Genomic DNA, 18,463 nt, shown 5'->3' with positions numbered 1-18,463 from the left:
TCCCTTAACCTAAGCTTCATTCCACTGGTCAAAGGGATTAACTATTTTTCTACCAGAAACTACTGTTATTGTCTTTGCATGAATCCAAACAAGAAAGAAGATGAAAGTCCTATGGAAACTACTGTGAAAAGCAGATACAGCAAAGAATTAAAGGCTCCATTCTTGGGAAGTCAGCACGTTCATCTTAACTCTCTCAAGCTAGCTATGGTAGAACAGACTGAAGCCAAACTGACTGAGCACCACTTTCCCCGGGTCATAAGCGAAAGTAAAGCCCTACCCAGCCTTTCCCTTAAACGGCAGTAGAAAAGTAAAGCAAACGAGTGCTAGCAATGTGTTGCAGAAAAGCTTTTGGTGACACACATTTGTAAAACAGGCAAGAAAAGTTGAAGGAACAGGGTGGTGTTCAGGAAAAAGAGTTTCCTGGCCATCCAAATCAGTTTCAATGTATCTCTTCTCATTGTCAGCTTAGAACCCAAACCCAAACATATCTGAACACATGGTTCTACTCTTAGTGTGTTCTATAAAGATTCACATGGTTTGCTTGAATCTCTTCCTCAGCCTCCTTATTAGAAAACCAGTTCTGCACTCAATATTCTAGGCTTGCAAGTAGTTTTCACCTTTCAAGCTGTTACAGGGATCCTTCATGAATGACTCAGTTCTGGTAAAAAGTAAGTGATTAAGTTTCAAAAACACCCCGCGCCCAACACACGTAAAAAGCAACAATTTCCTAAACCCATGCAAGTATTACTTCCCTGGCCTTCCCCTTACCTTTCACACAAGCACACACTCACAAACAGGCACATACTCTCTTAACTCCAATGGAGTTTATAAAACTGAAAATTCTCTGTGCTGGTTACAGAAATGAAACAGCCAGGATTTTCTGGTATAGACCTTATTTCATATAAGTTTAAGCATCCACCTGACCTGGGCCATGACATCCTTCATGGACATGCTTCAGTTAGCGAACCTTTCTAACCAGTCTTCCTAACCTTTCTAAAGGTCATCAACACTTTTCTAAGGAAGACAGGTTCAGCTAAGTGCTGGGACTCTTCCACCACCACTACCCCTGTGGCTCACAAGCAGGGACAGGCAGGGGCAAGCTGCGGACACTGCCACCAGGACACCGAGAACCCAGGTCCTCACCCTTCCCTCAGTGCAGGCTCAGCTTCTGATCCAGCAACCTTGGAAAAATAAAGAAAATCCATTCAAAGAATGACAAGATATTGCCCTCTGGAAATTCCCAAATGTTCATCTACCTCTCACTCTGGAGGTAGAAGAAACAGGAGTTATGCTACAGTCCTGAAGTCCACACAAACAAGTTCTGGGCCCTACTAGGCCACCTGCCCACACTTACTAGACCCCTCAGGTAAGTAAGAAATCTCTGGGCTTTTTGTGGGGCAGGGGAGAACCAAAGCCAATAATACAGCATTCTACAAACCACATGAAGGGTGTTATATAAATAACATATTTCTTGCTTCAAATAAGGACCATTTAAACAGGACTCAAAATAGATATAAGAATTTTATTCAAATATATTGAAGAGCTTTATATAATCAGATGTGGCACTATTCTGTTAAAACTTGGTATATGGCTCTAGAAAGTTCCAGACCATGGGTTAAAAATGAAATCAGGAAAACATGAACTCGATCTCTTTATATATGTCAAAGAAACCATTTACTCAAAATTGCCATTTTTACCCACACTCGTGGTATATTTTTTCAATCTTTTTTCTCTACAGAAACAGATCTGATCAGACAACATTTATTAGGTTAACATCTCATAAGTGGTCAGTTAATTTGAAACCTGTCCTTCAAACTATTAATTCTAAATTTTCCAAGCGTGCTGAAGGTAAAAGGTAAATATGGTCTATAAACAAGCTTTAAAATGAGGGGTACTTCATAGGAGATGATTTATAAATTTCTACACTTTGTACAAGTCAAAAGAAAACTAGGGTGAGCTAAGATGCTCAGAGAGAGGTGGGGTTTAAATACAGAGCAAACCTTCCTCTCCTAATATTAAAGTCCAATCCCATTACTGCTCTCCTCCAAAATCTCTGGTGACTCCCCCTTACCTACAAAATAAAACCACGACTCTTGCATGGCATATCCACCTTTCATGATCCCTAATCGCTCTTGGGCTCATTTCCACATTAGTCTCCCATCCTGCTTTTTGCTTTAGCAAATGCTTTGTGGTTCCCTAACATCTGCTTTCAAACTCCCATACGCTACAAAAGGGGGAATTCTCAGCATTATGGCTATTATAAAAGCTAATTGTCTCAAACACCCCAGAAATTTGCTGCAGGAATTTTAACACAGCACCTACTAAGTGGTGAGCACCTTATAGCACAGCATTGTTTACACTCCAGCTCCAATTCCCTCTCCTGCTCTATGGTGGAGGCCGACTTACACAGCATCTATAGAGTATTTCCTAGTGGTCCATTAAACTTTACAAATAAAAAACAACTTACAGTAATAAATAAAAACCAACCCCATCCCAATAGTCTTGTAGCAAAAGGAGGCTGAGACAGAAGTGTGTTTCCCAACACAAAAATTTTACTATAGCTGCTAAACTGTCAACAATGGTAGAGGAAAGCAGTTAAAATTGTTACCTCTTCAGGATAGGATGCTGCATTTCATTACTAACTACATTCTATATAAGAAACATGAGTTCATTAAAAAATAGGTACATCTTTTCTTAATATGCAATTTGGCAGGCCATGGAAAGTTGTTTTTTCTTTTCTTCCAAAGAGGCAGGTAATAAACATTCTTAATGATGAATAAGTTAATTCATTTTACAGATATAAATGAAAACCTAAATGATTAAAAGATTGTCCAAGATCACAATTAAATCGTTTTAGCAAGGTGATTGAGTCAGGGAGAATAAGATTTCAGAAATATAGTTCTACATTCCTCCTATATTAAGGGTCAAGTTCATGCTATAAAGAAAAAAAAGAGTGAACATGACATTTACTAATTGAGAAAAGGATAGGCTAGTTAAGGAAAAGGTATCAATTTAACAAAAATCAAAAGCAATACAGTAGCTTAGTATAAAGGTTTATTAGTGTTGCCTAATCACTCTCAAACTAAATACTTTAAGGGATAGATATTACTATTTATAATTAATACTCCAATTTTTAAAACAGAATTTTTCCATACATGCTTAAATGGTGTTTTAATTATTTTCATATAAGAAATTTCATATTACTGTATGCCAATTAATAATTTTTAAACAAAGTTATGCACAAATAATTAAGAAAAAGATCTATTTAATCAAGACCAAACTTAGTTTTTCTGTGCTGGTAGTACTTCCAGACAGGGTTTTTCTCTTTTGGGGGGGTAAAGAAAAGATTGGTTTCTAGGGGTAATATCTATCAATAATAATGAAAAGTTCTATTCCTGGAGATAATGAGAGTACTTCAAGAAGTTTGCGAAAAAAACAGAATTAAAAGATAATACGAATCCTTCCATGAACTTTCTGCAGTACCCTCATTAACTCTTTACTTCCCAGATAAAGCAATCCCATATTCTGGAAAAATAAAGTTTCCAAGGCTTATTGTAGAAGAGGGAAAAGTTGGGAGAGATGCCAGGAGTCAGGCATCCATTTCACTGTGTACATTATAATCACCTTTTTGGAGTACTCAAGGGAGGGGGAAAAAAAGGTCTATATGTACTTTCGTAAGTGATTTTACTTTGGCAATCATGGATTTAAATCTGATGCCATTAACCTAGACAAGGTCAAAAGTATTGACTTTAAGCCATAAATGTTTCATACACTATTTAGATTTTATCAGTACTTAAGACCCTCTAAAAACAAAATGAGTAGAGAACGAACATGAAGACTGAACACAATAGTCATGACCACCGACCCCCTGAAGGGTCCACAAAAGGAAGAATTCCCATGGGGACCAGCTGGCTCTCGAGAAACATCCCACCACCATCATGCAATTTTTGACAATGCCATGAGATTTTTTCCCCCTGGACGCCTGAACTGTATATACATTACCTTTTCACTACCCTCCCTAATATCAGAAGTTAAAAACATCTTGTAATAGTCACACTTTATTTACCATGTCAAAACTAGGGACACTGTGGGCAGGCTTAACCCATAATAGCTGCCTCCTGTGCAGTTCAGGGACAGCGTGATGTCACCAGCAAGGTAAGCTGCTGGGACATCTCCTCAACCAGGTAAAAAGTGATCCTTAGGAGAAGAGAATAACTACCTTGAGAATTTAACCTATGAACGCTACTACTTAAAGTAAAATCAATACCATTCTAACGTTAAGTTTTGTAATACATATGCCATACTTTTTAAACGTGAAGACTGTTTGGACCACTCTGAATTCCAAATGCTAAACTATCATCCAGCATGTTCAAGAAAAAGTGTGATTATTATTCTGGTTAACAGAATTAATCACAAGAGGATTATCAAAGGTGAACGCTAGAAAATAAACTGAACTTTGCACACAAAAATACCAAATGTATTAAAAACCCACTAATTCAAAAAGGTTCATTTTGATGGTTCCTAAGTGGTAGGCCTTAGACTTGCTGTTACAAATCACCTGGGAAGCTTATTAAAAAACAAATTCTGGAATCTCATTTGTGAACACTGACCTAATAGATCTGAAGTGGGTCCCAAAACCTTTACTTCTAACTCACTGCCCTTGTGATTGTGATGCAACAAAGTTGTACTGAATACAAGGGTACTTCAAAAAGTTCCTGGAAAAAGATAATACAAAGCCTTTTATGACTTTTCTGAAGACCCCTTGAATTTGTCATTTATCCAACACACCATCTATTGCACAAAACCCTAATGAGCTAATGCTATCAGGAAGCCCCAGGAAAAACTGCTAAATAAACCACCTTTCTTGGCACTTGATTCAGTATTTCAATATTCCAACAAGCAGGAAGGAATTGGTTCCAATAACTTGGAAAACAGAACTGAAATCTAAACTCAAGGAGTACACAAGCATTTGTACACACTAATTAATCTTCTAAAGTACTAAGATTGAGTCACAGCTCTGTATTCAACTGCCCAGTCTTGCCTAACCTGTATGACCACCAAGGTCTCCACTCTTATCAGGGGCAGAAAATAGTGCTTAATCCTAAATACATTTGAATCCCTTTGATCTCAAAACTTCTGTGGTTCTTCATGGGTAAGGATTACAGACTTCAAAGAAAGGGGAACCTAACTCAAACTGGAATAACCCAGCAAGGCTGCAGGTGAAGGAAGGACTTCAGATGGGCTCCAAAAGATGGGATGGCCACAGTTAAACTAAAAATGAGGGGGAAAGGTACATCAGGAAGCAGGAACTACAAGAGTATATGCACGGAGGCTGGGAATAAGATCAGCTTTCTAGTGAAGAGTCGGTCTGACTACAGTGAGAATAGCAATAACACTGGCGACACTCCTCCAAAGCTAAGCCAGAGGATATGGTAAAACAGCGAAGAAACATGATAGAATTTTGAGTGAGAAGCAACACGAGGAAAGTGCTGTTTTGTAAGATTAGCCTGACAGCCATCATCAAGACAGACTGGAGGAGGGAAAAAGTGACTAATTTATGGAATAGTATCCTAGAAAAGGAAAGCTTAAATGCAGCTTCCCAAAGGTACCTGAAACTATGAACACTAGAAAAACCTGGCTCAAGATGATGTATAATAGCACAAAACCTGTTTAATTGAAAATAAGAAAAAAAATAAAAACATAACGAACAAACAGGCAAAAATGGTGCTATATACTTTTGGAAAATGGTCTGCTTTGCCTCTCAGAGAAATCTGGGCCAAACTGAGGATACCAGCTGTTATCTGATATTTTTGCAGGAACCAAATGGGGGTGGGGAAAGAAGTGGCCTGCTGCTTACCCATCACCCACACCCGCATTTCAGAAAATCAGAAGAGAAGTAGCAGATGTCACAGTATAAAAGCCACAAGCCATTACTGTCCTTTCTTCTAAATATTCAGCCTGAGCAGCTGGGCCCTGAAGAGAAGGCTGGACAGCAAACAGTAAGGAAGCAGCTGTCATTAAAGGTCTCCTTGAGGGCATGGACATTTCTCCTATGGTGAACTGTTCCCCTACATTGCTACCTTCTTCTGGATGTTAGTACAATCAGGATGTACAGAAAAACAGCTGACTCACTAGAATTAAATAAGGGTGGTTATTTCTGGAATGAAGCAAAGGCTATTTCCTGGGATGAGCCATTCCAACCATCCATTCCACTTTCTTAACCATACAACTCAGGACCTCAGAACTATGTCAAATTAGCAGCAATCCTGAATATCACTGTAAGCTGGGAAAGAGGAGGCCCACAAAAATCTGCAGTAGGATAGAGGGCAACAAAACAGCCAGTCTGAAGGTTGCAAGGATATTGGATACCTTTTTCTTTTAAAGAGTGCTTGATTATTACTTAGTAGTAACTGCTAAATGATTAACCTCTGACACAAACAAGAAGTATACAGAGAAGTGAAGACAATTAGAAAAAGCAGTCCAGATTGAAAAAATGTCAAAACAAACTTAAGTCTTTATTATCTTAGACTTTATTAGAAATCTAATTTATTTCCTCAAATTCTGATAACACAGTAACCAGTTCATTTTCTGACTGAAGGGTGAATCTTTTCAAATAGGACATTTTCTTGACTGAGAAACATCTAGAATTCATGGACATCTTACATCCAAGTATATTTGGGAGCCACCATACATACACAGTTTCTTTTAAATGAGACAGAGCTGGTAGGCATTTTTCTTATAGGACTATAAAGAATGAGATGTCAAAACTACCCAAGGCTAACAAATCACCTTAACTGACAATTCTTAGAGAAGCAACTTTTAAGCACAAAGATGACACACTGCATTTCCAGATACCTGAAAAATGAACAGAAATCTTGTAGACAAGTCTCTAAGCAAGACGGATGCCACAGCCAGCCTCGACTAACTTCCCCTCACCACTTCAGGCTACCATCTGAACTGGCTTCTTAAATCAAGAGTAGAAAATAGGTTCCAACTTAAGTCAATTGACAGAGGTTGTCTGGAACACTATTTTGAAAAATATTTGGAAACCACATCTTGACTCAGTGAGAAAGAGTGCCATGATTGATTGGCAATGTCTACACTGGGCAGGAGAGAGTAAATTAATGGTACAGGTACTAAGAATTCGCTAGAGGCAACGTCTCATTTTCTAAAGGATAAGAAATCCATTCTGTGAATTGGATTAGCTTCTTATCCAGAGAAAATCTACATTAAAATTTCAAAAATTCACGAAAGCAAAAAAATACCCACAAAATTATTTACCACATCTTGAAAAGAAAAATATAACAGGAAAAATAAGCTGAATCTGCTAAAACAGAGTGAAACTGCAGCCCAAGCACCAAACCTAGCCTGACACCTGTTTTTGTATGGCCCACGAGCTGAGAACGGTTTTACATTTTTTTAGTGGGAAAAAATAAAAACAATATTTTGTGACACATGAACATTATGTGAAATTCAAGTTTCAGTGTCCATAAACAAAGTTGTAATGGATCACAGCCACATCATTCATTCATTCAGTGGCTATGGCTGCTTTCATGCTACTGGGGCAGAGTTGAGAAGCTGTGACAAAGACCATGTTGACTGGCAAAGCCCAACATATTTACTACCTGGCCCTTTACAGAACAAGTCTGCCAACCCCTGTGCGAAAAGAACAAATCTAAGGTTTCTTCAAGTTATAAGACAAGTAATTCTCTGCAAGGGAAGAAGATTTCAGTAGGCTTCATAAAGTACTTATCTAAGAAAGCTGCTGCTCTGTCCTTTTAATTCACAAGTGATTACATATAATAATCATGAATAAACAACTTCCTCCATCATGCAAATAAAAAAATTCCACTATGTCTGCCAAAGAAGTATTTATATGAGCCCAAAACAGGAAGGAAAGAATTAGTAAACCCTAATTTTTTTAAGCTTCTGTTCTACTAATACATATAAAAAAAATTTAAAACATACTTTTATTGTTTTGGTTTGAAGTCTCAATCCATTCAGGGTGTTGATAGCTTTCTCCGCATCCTTGGGGTCAATGTAGTTCACAAAGCCATATCCCAAGCTCTGCCCTAATGAAAGAGAAGGGAAAAAGGGCATATATTAGTTCTACACTGCTGACAGAGATCAACTTTCACGTTGGCATATGGTGTGGTCATTAACACCAGCATTTTTTCTCAATAGCACAAACAACTCTCCATTAATTCTTCTAGAAATATGCATGTAGTCTTTTTCTCATCTCCTGTCTACTACATTTGCAAGTTTAAACATCAGGTAGAACTCAGCAAGCAGTGCTGTTGAAAAACACACACTTCCCCGAAGTGTTCCATCATACATGGCCTGCCTGAACCACAGCGTGCCAACAGCAAGGTGACATTCAGCTTCAGAAACTATGAGTGTAATCTAAAGCAGTGCTGTTGAAAAACACACACTTCCCCGAAGTGTTCCATCATACATGGCCTGCCTGAGCCACAGCGTGCCAACAGCAAGGTGACATTCAGCTTCAGAAACTATGAGTGTAATCTACCCTGAGCTACTGAGAGGGTTTAAGCAGCAAAACCTTTTCTGCTTCAGTTTCCTTACCCATAAGATGGGAAGATGGCAAATATCGACCCAGAATCTGTCAGTGTTCTGTAAACCGTACACATTTACAGCCTTTATCAAGTACAGTTATTTCAGAGTCAAAATGGTTAAGAATCATGTGTACGTGTATATACGTGTGTGTGTGTGTGTGTGTGTGTGTAGACATGTACACGTACTTTTATTTTAGAGGAGGGCTTCTTTGAATAAATGCAATCAAATTTTCTATAGGGAGTTTTATGATATAGATAAGGAATATGGGGAAATAGGAACATAAAGATTTACACTGATGACATCCAAGCCAACGAGAACATGTGGGAAAGGAAGAAAAAGAGCATAAACAAAAATAAAACAGAGAAAATGTTTTGAGTAAGAGTTGCTTCAAAATAAGTCTTTGTTATTGTTTTCCTCCTATCATCTGAGCCCTCTCACCACTAGCTCAACGATGCCCCAACTCTCAGAAAATGATATCAAGTAGTTGGAATCAATGGAATGCACACACCAATAAAGTCAATCCCAAAGGCCTCAATATTTCAACTAAGGAAAAGTTTCTCAGTTTGAAAAGGTGACAAAAAAGGGCAGAAGAAAAGTTTACTACACTAAAAGTCAAAACAAAATAACTGACGATTTCCTGGAAAATGCTCAGTAAAGGTCCAAATGCTCTTATTAAATATCATTTTTGCATCAGTTTCATAGGAAAGTGAGGGATTTGTTCTTGATGGGCACTGTAGGTCCAAGTGGTTATGAATATGGGTATTTAGGATTGCCAACCTGGTTATCCTAATATGGTTCCTTGTTACCACACAAATGAAAAGAGAAGGCTAAATACAATACCTAGTAAGCATGAAAACTTGTGATTTTATTTTGAGGACCACAATCACAATCTGGAATAATCATTGCTAACATACGCCGTCTTATCAAAATATATTTTTTCCTGTTTTTGAAAAAGATTGGGGAGGGGGGAGCTAAAAACTAAGTTCACTTTGTTTCTCTCACACTAAAATTCAGAGTTTTTATCTTACAGTTTTATAAAAAAAGTCATATGTGAAACTACTGTATTTTCAAACATTCAGCTCTTTGCTATTCGACAAACATTTATCATGTGTCTACTACATGCACAGTGTCCTCTTCTAAAAATGTGTTGTACTTCTATTGTCATTGAGCAGGATTCAAATTGGTTGAACATTAACAAAATCTGCTCAAGGAACCAGCTTATGATGAAAAGAATATGGGCTTTAGAGACAGAGGAGTTCCATTCTTGACTCTGCCATTTTACCAACTGCGTGACTTTGAAGATGCTACTTAACCTCTCTGAACCACAACTTCCTTATGTGTAAAATGAGAATAATTACTACCAAACTAGGTTGCTGAGGCAATGATGAGGATATTCATTGATGAAAGTAGATCACCTTGGTCAAAAGGTAATGTGAGGGAAAATAACATATATAGTACATGTTAAGGAGTTTAAGTGTATTCATTTAAAGTTAAACTAGGAAGATGGTACAAATATAATGTGAAAAGGAAAAGGCAAGCCAAACATCATATTGTGTAGTTTTGTCACACTGCTATCCTATGACAAAATAAATCAAATTATCCATTATACCAGCATAAAGAGTCCAATTCTCCTTTATATTTGCACTATCCATTCACCTGCATTTTAGCAACTTCTAATCAGCATATTCTCAACCTTCACTGCACAATGGAATCATGTAGAAAGCTTTAAAAAAAAAAAAAAAAAAAAATGCCTGAATCCCACGCTCAAAGATTCTGATTTTTTTGGTCTGTTATGAAACACTGATACCAGCTTTTTAAAATCCTGGTGACTTTAGCATACTACCAGGTTGAGGAATCACTGTTTTATTTTGTTTTTTATTTTTAAACCAGAGATTGGCTTTATTTTTTTAATTTTAATTTATCAATACATACACAATGTAGTTGACTTTCGAGTCCCTTTACCAATTCCTTTTTCCCCCTGAAATCACTGTTTTCATGGTGAGAGATGACCTGGGGCTACAACAGGGCTTCTGGGAGCCCTAAAACGGGCCAAGCAGCAGGTGAAGTGACTCTGCAGGGAAGACTGCCTTTTTACAGCTGCATTTGTAAGATATATATGGAAGTCTTTTTTCTAAAATCTTATCCATCACTTCAAAAAAACACTTCATTGGCCTCCTGAGTCAGTCTCAGGCACAGCAGCGCCTGATAGTGAAAAGTCTGCCCTGCTCCAGCTGCCTCCTATGCTGGCCTCTGCGCTCTTTCAGCATTCTGTAGGCACTCACAGGTTTGCTAAATGAATGAATGAGAATCTTAATGGTGTTATTTATTTAACCAAAGGTTATCATCATCAACATCACCATCAGAGGGCCCAACCACTGAAAGGGTCTCTGACCTGACTCCCTCAAGCAATCATGGGTAGCTAATAATGAGTCAGTCAAATTTCTACCACCCGTAAATGGATTAAATTCAGACACTATTTATTCCCAAATGACCTCTCTCCTCCTCATAAGAAGTTTCTAATTTGCCTAGTGGTATTATTAGAAAGAGTGCTACCCATCAATTAGAATATGTTAGAGGTAAGCAAAATTTTACTATAACCCTAAGCAAAATAATATGGAAGGGGGTATCTGCTACTAAAAGGCTGCATTCCTAAATCCACTGTTGTTGATGCATTAAAATGTTGGCATTATAACACGAGGGAGTTAGGGACTTTACAGATTTTCATTGTATGAGTTTGTCAAGTCAGCAAATATGTCTTGGATGCTTAAAATAGATAAAGCCATCACATATCATAGCAAGATAGGCAAGATTCTCCCCATTCTCACCTTTCAGCTACATGGTATTGTACTGTTTCACTGTAGCCTCACATTAATCATGTTCGATATTCAGATTCTTCTATCAGGTAGAGGTGATATCTGAAGCCTGGCAAGATCAGCTTTTACAAATCAAACAGGCAGGCAGTAAGGAGTGAAGTCAGGCCTTGCATCCAGGACTCTCAAATGCTGTGCTCTTCTGTACTCAATTCACTACTAGTTTATACCTGACTATCTTCAATATGCCTGAAGTATAATGTAACCAGGCATTTTCTGACAGAGTTTTACCACAAAAAAATTGCTTCTTGGTTGCCCACTATCTCAAATTTCTGTACTTTTTGTGCAAATATCAGTTCCACTACATATGAATTTCTATGCTGTTATTCATTCCTATGACAACGTAAATTGCATCTTATTTATATAGTGCATATTTCTGGTTATCATACATGAGAGCAGATTTTAAAAAAATAAAAGCAGTAGCAAGTCAAATCTGGAAAAAAAAAAAAAAAAATCAAAAAAAAAAAAAAATCAAAAAAAAAAAAAAATCAAAAAAAAAAAAAAATCAAAAAAAAAAAAAAATCAAAAAAAAAAAAAAATCAAAAAAAAAAAAAAATCAAAAAAAAAAAAAAATCAAAAAAAAAAAAAAATCAAAAAAAAAAAAAAATCAAACAAACAAACAAAAAAACCCAGCCTGGATCCACTTTTCCCACACTTGTAACAGTCATGAGCCACAGGAAAAGGCTTGGAAACCAAGCGTCATTTACCCATATCATCCAAATCTATTTTTCAACTCACTCTGAATTTAGAATGTGCATATTGATAATACCAAAACCAAGAATCACTTTTTTAAAAATTTTATAAAGCTCTACATTTAAATTCTAAGTATAACCATTATGAAAACCAATACGATTAAAAGAAAATTCTGACCAAAGACTTTAAGATAAACAAATTCTGTCTTTAGAAGCCAAAAAACTCCCCCTGGTAACTGAACATTAAGAACAGGGTCATCACAACTTGTCCCCAGCAGTCCTCACTAGCTACCAGTGGTCACATGCTCTTAAGGATTTTGAAACCATTCATCCAAGTCACGGTTCTAACAACTATGTCAGCAATTCTAGAACTTCTCTATGAAGGAAGCTGTCTGAGCAGTCATCCCACCTATGACCCTTGCCCAGTACTGAAACTCCAGGTCAATACTGCATGTCAGCACATGTATTCTGTACACCCTTGTGTGTGAATGCCTTTTGTTTTGCACTCTCCTTTTTAATCTAACATATACTCCACAAAAAAAAAAAAGATCCCTTCCTTCACCAGAGCTAGAAAATCACTTATAAAATGCTCCCAGTACAAGGAGAACAGTTATAAACAGGCTGCTTAGAACCATGGTCAAGTGATCTACAACACAGAGCTGAAACACTCCACAGGCCTCTGAATGAGACCAAGAACCATCAAGAGCTGTGTGGGGGTCAGAGCAGGAAGATAACCCATTGAGTGACAAAGTACTACTATGAGAATCACAGTAAATGCCAATTTATCCCAAACTGTGTGTAATTCAAAGCATCAGCCATTCCCTTGCCACCTACATTGCTTTTAATAGCATACTTTAATTAAAAATTTAATTGCATATTTTAATTAAAAATCCACAATCTTCTGGACCTGTTTCATTTAAAGGTCACTTTATTTAGTCTTTTCTATTTCTACTACCAATGTTCAGAATACCAAATTACCTCCTCAGGTTTAAAGGTACAGGCAACAGACCACCTTGATTCTTGATTATAATCCTGGCACATTAATTTAATTTTATCCAACCAATATTAAATGAGACTCCTGTCAACATGAAATTGTGGAAGATGAAAATTTTGTATTAATAAAAAAAGTCAGCCTGGCCAGTTAGGTCAATGGGTAGAGCACGGTACCAGTAAAACCAAGGTTGAGGGTCCAGATCCCTGAAAGGGCCAGCCACCAAAAACAAAACATCTTTCTACAAACTTCTCACCTACGTTAGCATTCACTTGTTGAACAATTATAGAAACCCTTCTTTGCAGCCCTGAGGTTAAACACAAAATATTCCTACTCATAAAGCTTACATACTAACAGGGGGAGACAAATGAACAAATTCTACAGTTTATTACAAGAAATGAAGGGCTAAGGAGAAAGAAGCAGGGGCTGAGAGTAGGAAGAAGAGGGGGAGGGCTGCTGTTCAAACAGTGGTCAGATGGGCCTCATCCTGAAGGTAACATGAGATCCCAGACTTGAAGAAGTAGCTCATAGTCCATCAGTTATGATCTGCAAATAGATTTGTTTCAGCTCAAGTTCAACCATACAGGTACCACACATCCTGCCAGTTCTACCGGCTAATCCTGCCCCTCCTCCTCTGCATTAGCACGGTTCTTGTGTATTATTCTGGCTCAAACTATTGCTACACTATCCTAACCAATCATCCCTTCCCCACACTCTGTTAACTCCAAAACCAGACATCTACCACTATAATGTCGCCAGGTGATGTTCCTAAAAGACACATCTCACCATGCTCTGGTTTCTAGGGCTGGTCATCATCAGCTTCTTGCTTACTTCCACTTTAGCTCAGCTTCCACTACTCCTACACAGTTACCCTAAAATGTACATTCAGTTCCCTATGACTGGAGCACACCTGGAACTGGTGAACTCCCATGTATCCTTTGAGACTTTCTCTGAGACCACTGCCTGCCACAACTTGCTCCACCCCTAATGCGTTCAAAATGTTCAATGCTCCTCCCTAGTTCTCCCACAGCCTCTTATGTTATACCTTTTTCTTACTACATATGGTTATTGATTCCATCTGGATCCCCCTCCCCTACTAGACGGTTGAGCAAGGGAAATTCAAGCAAGTTCCTGACAAAGATGACCCCAGCACAGATTATTAACTAAATGCTCAGTGAATGAATGAATGAATGACAAAGGAACAGCAGTGCCTGCCTTCCAGGAGATTATGGTTTGGGAGTTGCCCCTATAAACATGCTTCCCATGTCCCTACATTGTACCAGACTGATTATAGAATATGTGCAGACAAGATGCTCAAATGTTACAGTATTTGGTCTTCATAAGGGAGTGATATGAAATACATTTTTAAAAATAGTTCCTGTAAAAATTCACATGAATTTTCTACAAATGTCATTAAAATAAAATCTCAATTTTAAAAAATGTTATCTAGAGTAATTTGATAGATTTACATAAATCTGTTTCACAAATCTGTAAGTATGAATTATGGGATGTCAGCATATAATTTTGTTGAAAGTGCTTTTTCACTAATATAATTAAGTCTGCTGAGACTATTCATGTGCAAGTCAAATAAAATGCAGAGTGAATTCTGTAAAAACCTGGTAGTTGAATCAACAATAAAAGGTGACTACACTGATTGATGTGTATCTATTATTTCATTTAGAGCAGTAGTAATGTTTTATGAAATAAAAGCGAATAAAAGCAGCATGAATCTTTTCTAAATCCCACAGTTAGCAAAAACAGGTCACGATGGTCCTCTCTGTCAAGTTAAGACTCTTGCAACCTGAGGGTTTAATAATGCAACATTTGAAAAAAAGCAAAATGAAAAGACTTGCTGTCTCCAAACACAGCCCCTGTATAAAACTGCATACCTTAACAACAACAACAACAACAACAACACAAAGGCAAATAATTTGCTTTGGGAAAAGAAGGTTTCATTCCAACAGGGGAAATTTTTTGTTTTTGAATAAAGACCCAGTTCTCTCATTGCAACACTCTTCTCTCCTACTCCCCTAAACACACAATAAAGTTGCAAATGTGTTGTATTTCTTCAGATGGACTTTCTGTTCTTGGGCACTCATTACGTGTGTCTGTTCAGACAGGCTGTGCACTGCAACTCTGGCAGCAAAGCAACTTGTACCAGACTTTACAAAGTAGCTTTCTTAATATCTCAGCTCTGATATGTAGCAAAACCATGTGGGTACCACACAGAGGGGAAAGGTTTGAGAGAATCTTGGAAGAACACAGGGATACAATCCTCTCTAGTCACATTTCTCTCCAAATTTTAATTCCTGACTTAGCCTGAGTTTCCTCAAATGTAGTAAACCAGATGCAGCGGGTGCTTCCATTTAAACACTCAACTAACTCAGGTCAAATTAAACTGATCCTCCTTGCTGCCCTCAAATTAGTAAGACAAAATTGTGAGGTGGAAGACTGGTCAGGTTCTATTACCCCAGCCCCAGCCAGCCTCCTTGAAAGCTCGCAGCATTTTTTACCAGCTTCCCAAAGGACATTACCAGGGATTATCACAAGAAGAGAGAATTCAACCTAGACACTCACATAATACAGAAAACAGATGGCTCACTCCAAGACTCATCTTCCACCCAAATGCTAATAAAGCTGGCCTCAGACTGAAAGTCCCCAATATTTTTAAATAGTTTTCAGGACCTTACAGATATACTGAATAATACAAAAGAGTTCAAATTATAACTTTTCTGCTGAAACCAAAGTTGTAAATAATGATAATATGGTAAATACTACCTAAGCAGCCTAATTCTAGAAGGAGCAATTAATGTCCTTAGCATCAGGCCATTTTCAAGTTAATTTTAATGGCCATATCTGTCCCCTGATTATGCAACTGGTAGAGCTTTATTTTCCTATAGCTTCAGTCCCAGTAATTACGAATCTGCTGGCAATGCAGCGTGACCTTGCTTAAGTTGGCAAAACTGTGGGTTCTTAATATATCACATTTTCAGACATTAAGAACTCCCACACAATTCTGTCTTAGGCTATCAAGAACAGAAACAGCCTATTAAATCCTCTAAATTCTCATCAAATACTGCACTGGGTACTAAGATGTCTTGCATCTAAGACCAGGAAGATTAGGAAAAATTATCTTTATCTGAAGTGGTAAGACAAACCAATTCCTCTAGTATACACATCTTAGGATAAGACTTTAACTTGGTGCAGGCTCTCTAGCTCGAAAGCATGAGTGAGATAGTGTAGCATCGCAGCATCACAAAAAAACCCAAAAGCCAGTTCCATTACTTATTGATGTAGATAGCTGTTCTAAAATAAATATCAGCAGTTCTATCTTCAAATACTGAAGCTGCCAATGTGATGAGAACAAAAGCCAAAAATCATTCAGGTGGCCAAAAAGTTAGAAAATTTTCTGTTCTAAAATAAATATCAGCAGTTCTATCTTCAAATACTGAAGCTGCCAATGTGATGAGAGCAAAAGCCAAAAATCATTCAGGTGGCCAAAAAGTTAGAAAATTTAAAAAAAGGACACACAAAAAAGTTAGGACATTAACAACTATGAGCTAACACACAATCTACTTTCAGTTAAAGGCTTGGGTCTGCTGCAATGTTCTCATTTCTCTGTTAATTATAATTAACTCTATACAGATTTCCTCACCTCTTAACATGGGCTTATGTTATCTGCTTTATCTTGTGCTTACTCAAGAGGCAATGGAGTCCTTTAAGTAAATATCATTCGGGATGAGGGCAAAGGAACTATATTCCTCAAAATAGTATTGTGGCAAGAGGGAAACCAGTTAACTGCAGTAGTAAAAAGGGCATCTGCTGTTGCTTGTGTTACCAGTTGGTGTCAATCTTCACACACACATACACACAGACACACACTCTCTCTTTCTCTCTCTCTCTCTCTCTATCATGCCTGCGCACAAATGCACACACACAAAGAAACCAGTACGCAGTCCAACGAGAAGCAGTATACAGCTTCTTAATGTTGTTCTCTCTGTAACAGATTTTTTAATTCAGATATTGCAAGAAAAAAATTAAAGGCCCTAAGCACTATAATTAGCTCAGCGTCCTTTTTGAAATTATGTCAAAGAGTCTTCCAAACCACTATGAAGAGCTCCCTATTTTGTCCAGAGGAATGGGAAACATCAGACCATACAAATACCACCAGGTCCACATAACCAAAAAAAAATACTTGTTAGAGACCAATTTTCTTCTTGAACAAAATAAGTAAGTGCTTATTTCTAGCTGCCTGGAAGCAAACAATACCACTGCCTAACTAAAATGCTATCAAGCAACTTATGATCCTAACATTACATACATTCATATTTAGTTTTCACAACAAAGCTCTGTGTAGATCTGTACCCATTTTATAGATATAAAATTGGAGGTTCAGAGATGCTGACTAACTTAATCAAAGGCATACAGCTAGAAAGGTTTTGAAGCCTGGATTGACCTTTGGCCAAGCCTGGGTATTAATTTGAGGCTGTATCCTGTGCACCCAAAGTTCATAACTTTCCAACCAGAATATTTATAATCTCCAAATACACCTGCATTTTTTTCTTATTCTCTGTCATAAAATCAATCGATTGGAACTTTACAGTTCTTAATCCATCCAAGAGACTACATACAAAAGGAAAAAGCCTAGAAGAAAAGGAACTACATCCTGCAGGTGCACAAACTATTTAAACCCTCAAAAGAAATCATTACAAAACAGATAGATGAACGATATCTGCATTATAAAGAGATTCATTTAAAACAGGCCTTGATTTACATACTCCTTTTCCAGAAACTCGGAAAGCAATTCTTACAGTTAAGCCAAACATGTTTGCTCCTGCCAAAACTGTCTCCCACACAAGACACTTCTCTCCTCAGCAGATTGCATTAAAATGCTTTCATACGCATAGTATGATTTTGTAGCTGTGGAAAAGAAGGTGGGATCAAAACCACATGGTTTCTTCCCTCTATGATGCTCAAAAACCTAAAGTCCCACAGTAAGCAAGGGAGACGTAGGCACCTAATGAACATGGAACATGTAAGGTTAATCACTGGGTTTTCATTTCATGCTTATCCAGGACAAACTTGAAAAAGAAATCTACAGTGTGTCAAAATAAGATGTAGAAAGAGAAATACGGCATGTCCTCACTCGTAAGTAGGAGCTAAAAAATAAGGAAGGAAGGAAGAAAGGCAGGAAAGAATGAAGGAAGGCAAAAAGTTGAACTTTCAGAAGAGAACAAAACTGTGGCTACTAGAGGTGGGAAAGGGGCAGGGGAGAGGGTTAGGCAGAAATTGGTTAATGGACACAAAGAATGTTATAATGATGAATATGCTAATTA

General features: G+C 37.6%; 1 protein-coding gene across 3 annotated transcripts in view; it reads right to left on the bottom strand.

Annotated features, from left to right (window-relative positions):
- Positions 1-18,463, bottom strand: part of ELAVL2 (ELAV like neuron-specific RNA binding protein 2) — a 130,465-nt gene that overhangs the window by 31,226 nt on the left and 80,776 nt on the right. For all 3 annotated transcript variants that reach the window (XM_008567381.1, XM_008567383.1, XM_008567384.1), the window contains exon 4: positions 7,969-8,072. In XM_008567381.1, the coding sequence (XP_008565603.1) occupies positions 7,969-8,072 (104 nt within the window). The remainder of the gene's footprint in view (positions 1-7,968; positions 8,073-18,463) is intronic.

This window comes from Galeopterus variegatus, unplaced genomic scaffold (assembly GCF_000696425.1).
Source record: "Galeopterus variegatus unplaced genomic scaffold, G_variegatus-3.0.2 Scaffold315, whole genome shotgun sequence".
Lineage (NCBI taxonomy): Eukaryota > Metazoa > Chordata > Mammalia > Dermoptera > Cynocephalidae > Galeopterus > Galeopterus variegatus.
The sequence above is the reverse complement of the archived record's forward strand: the minus strand, read 5'-3'. Positions and strand labels throughout refer to the sequence as shown.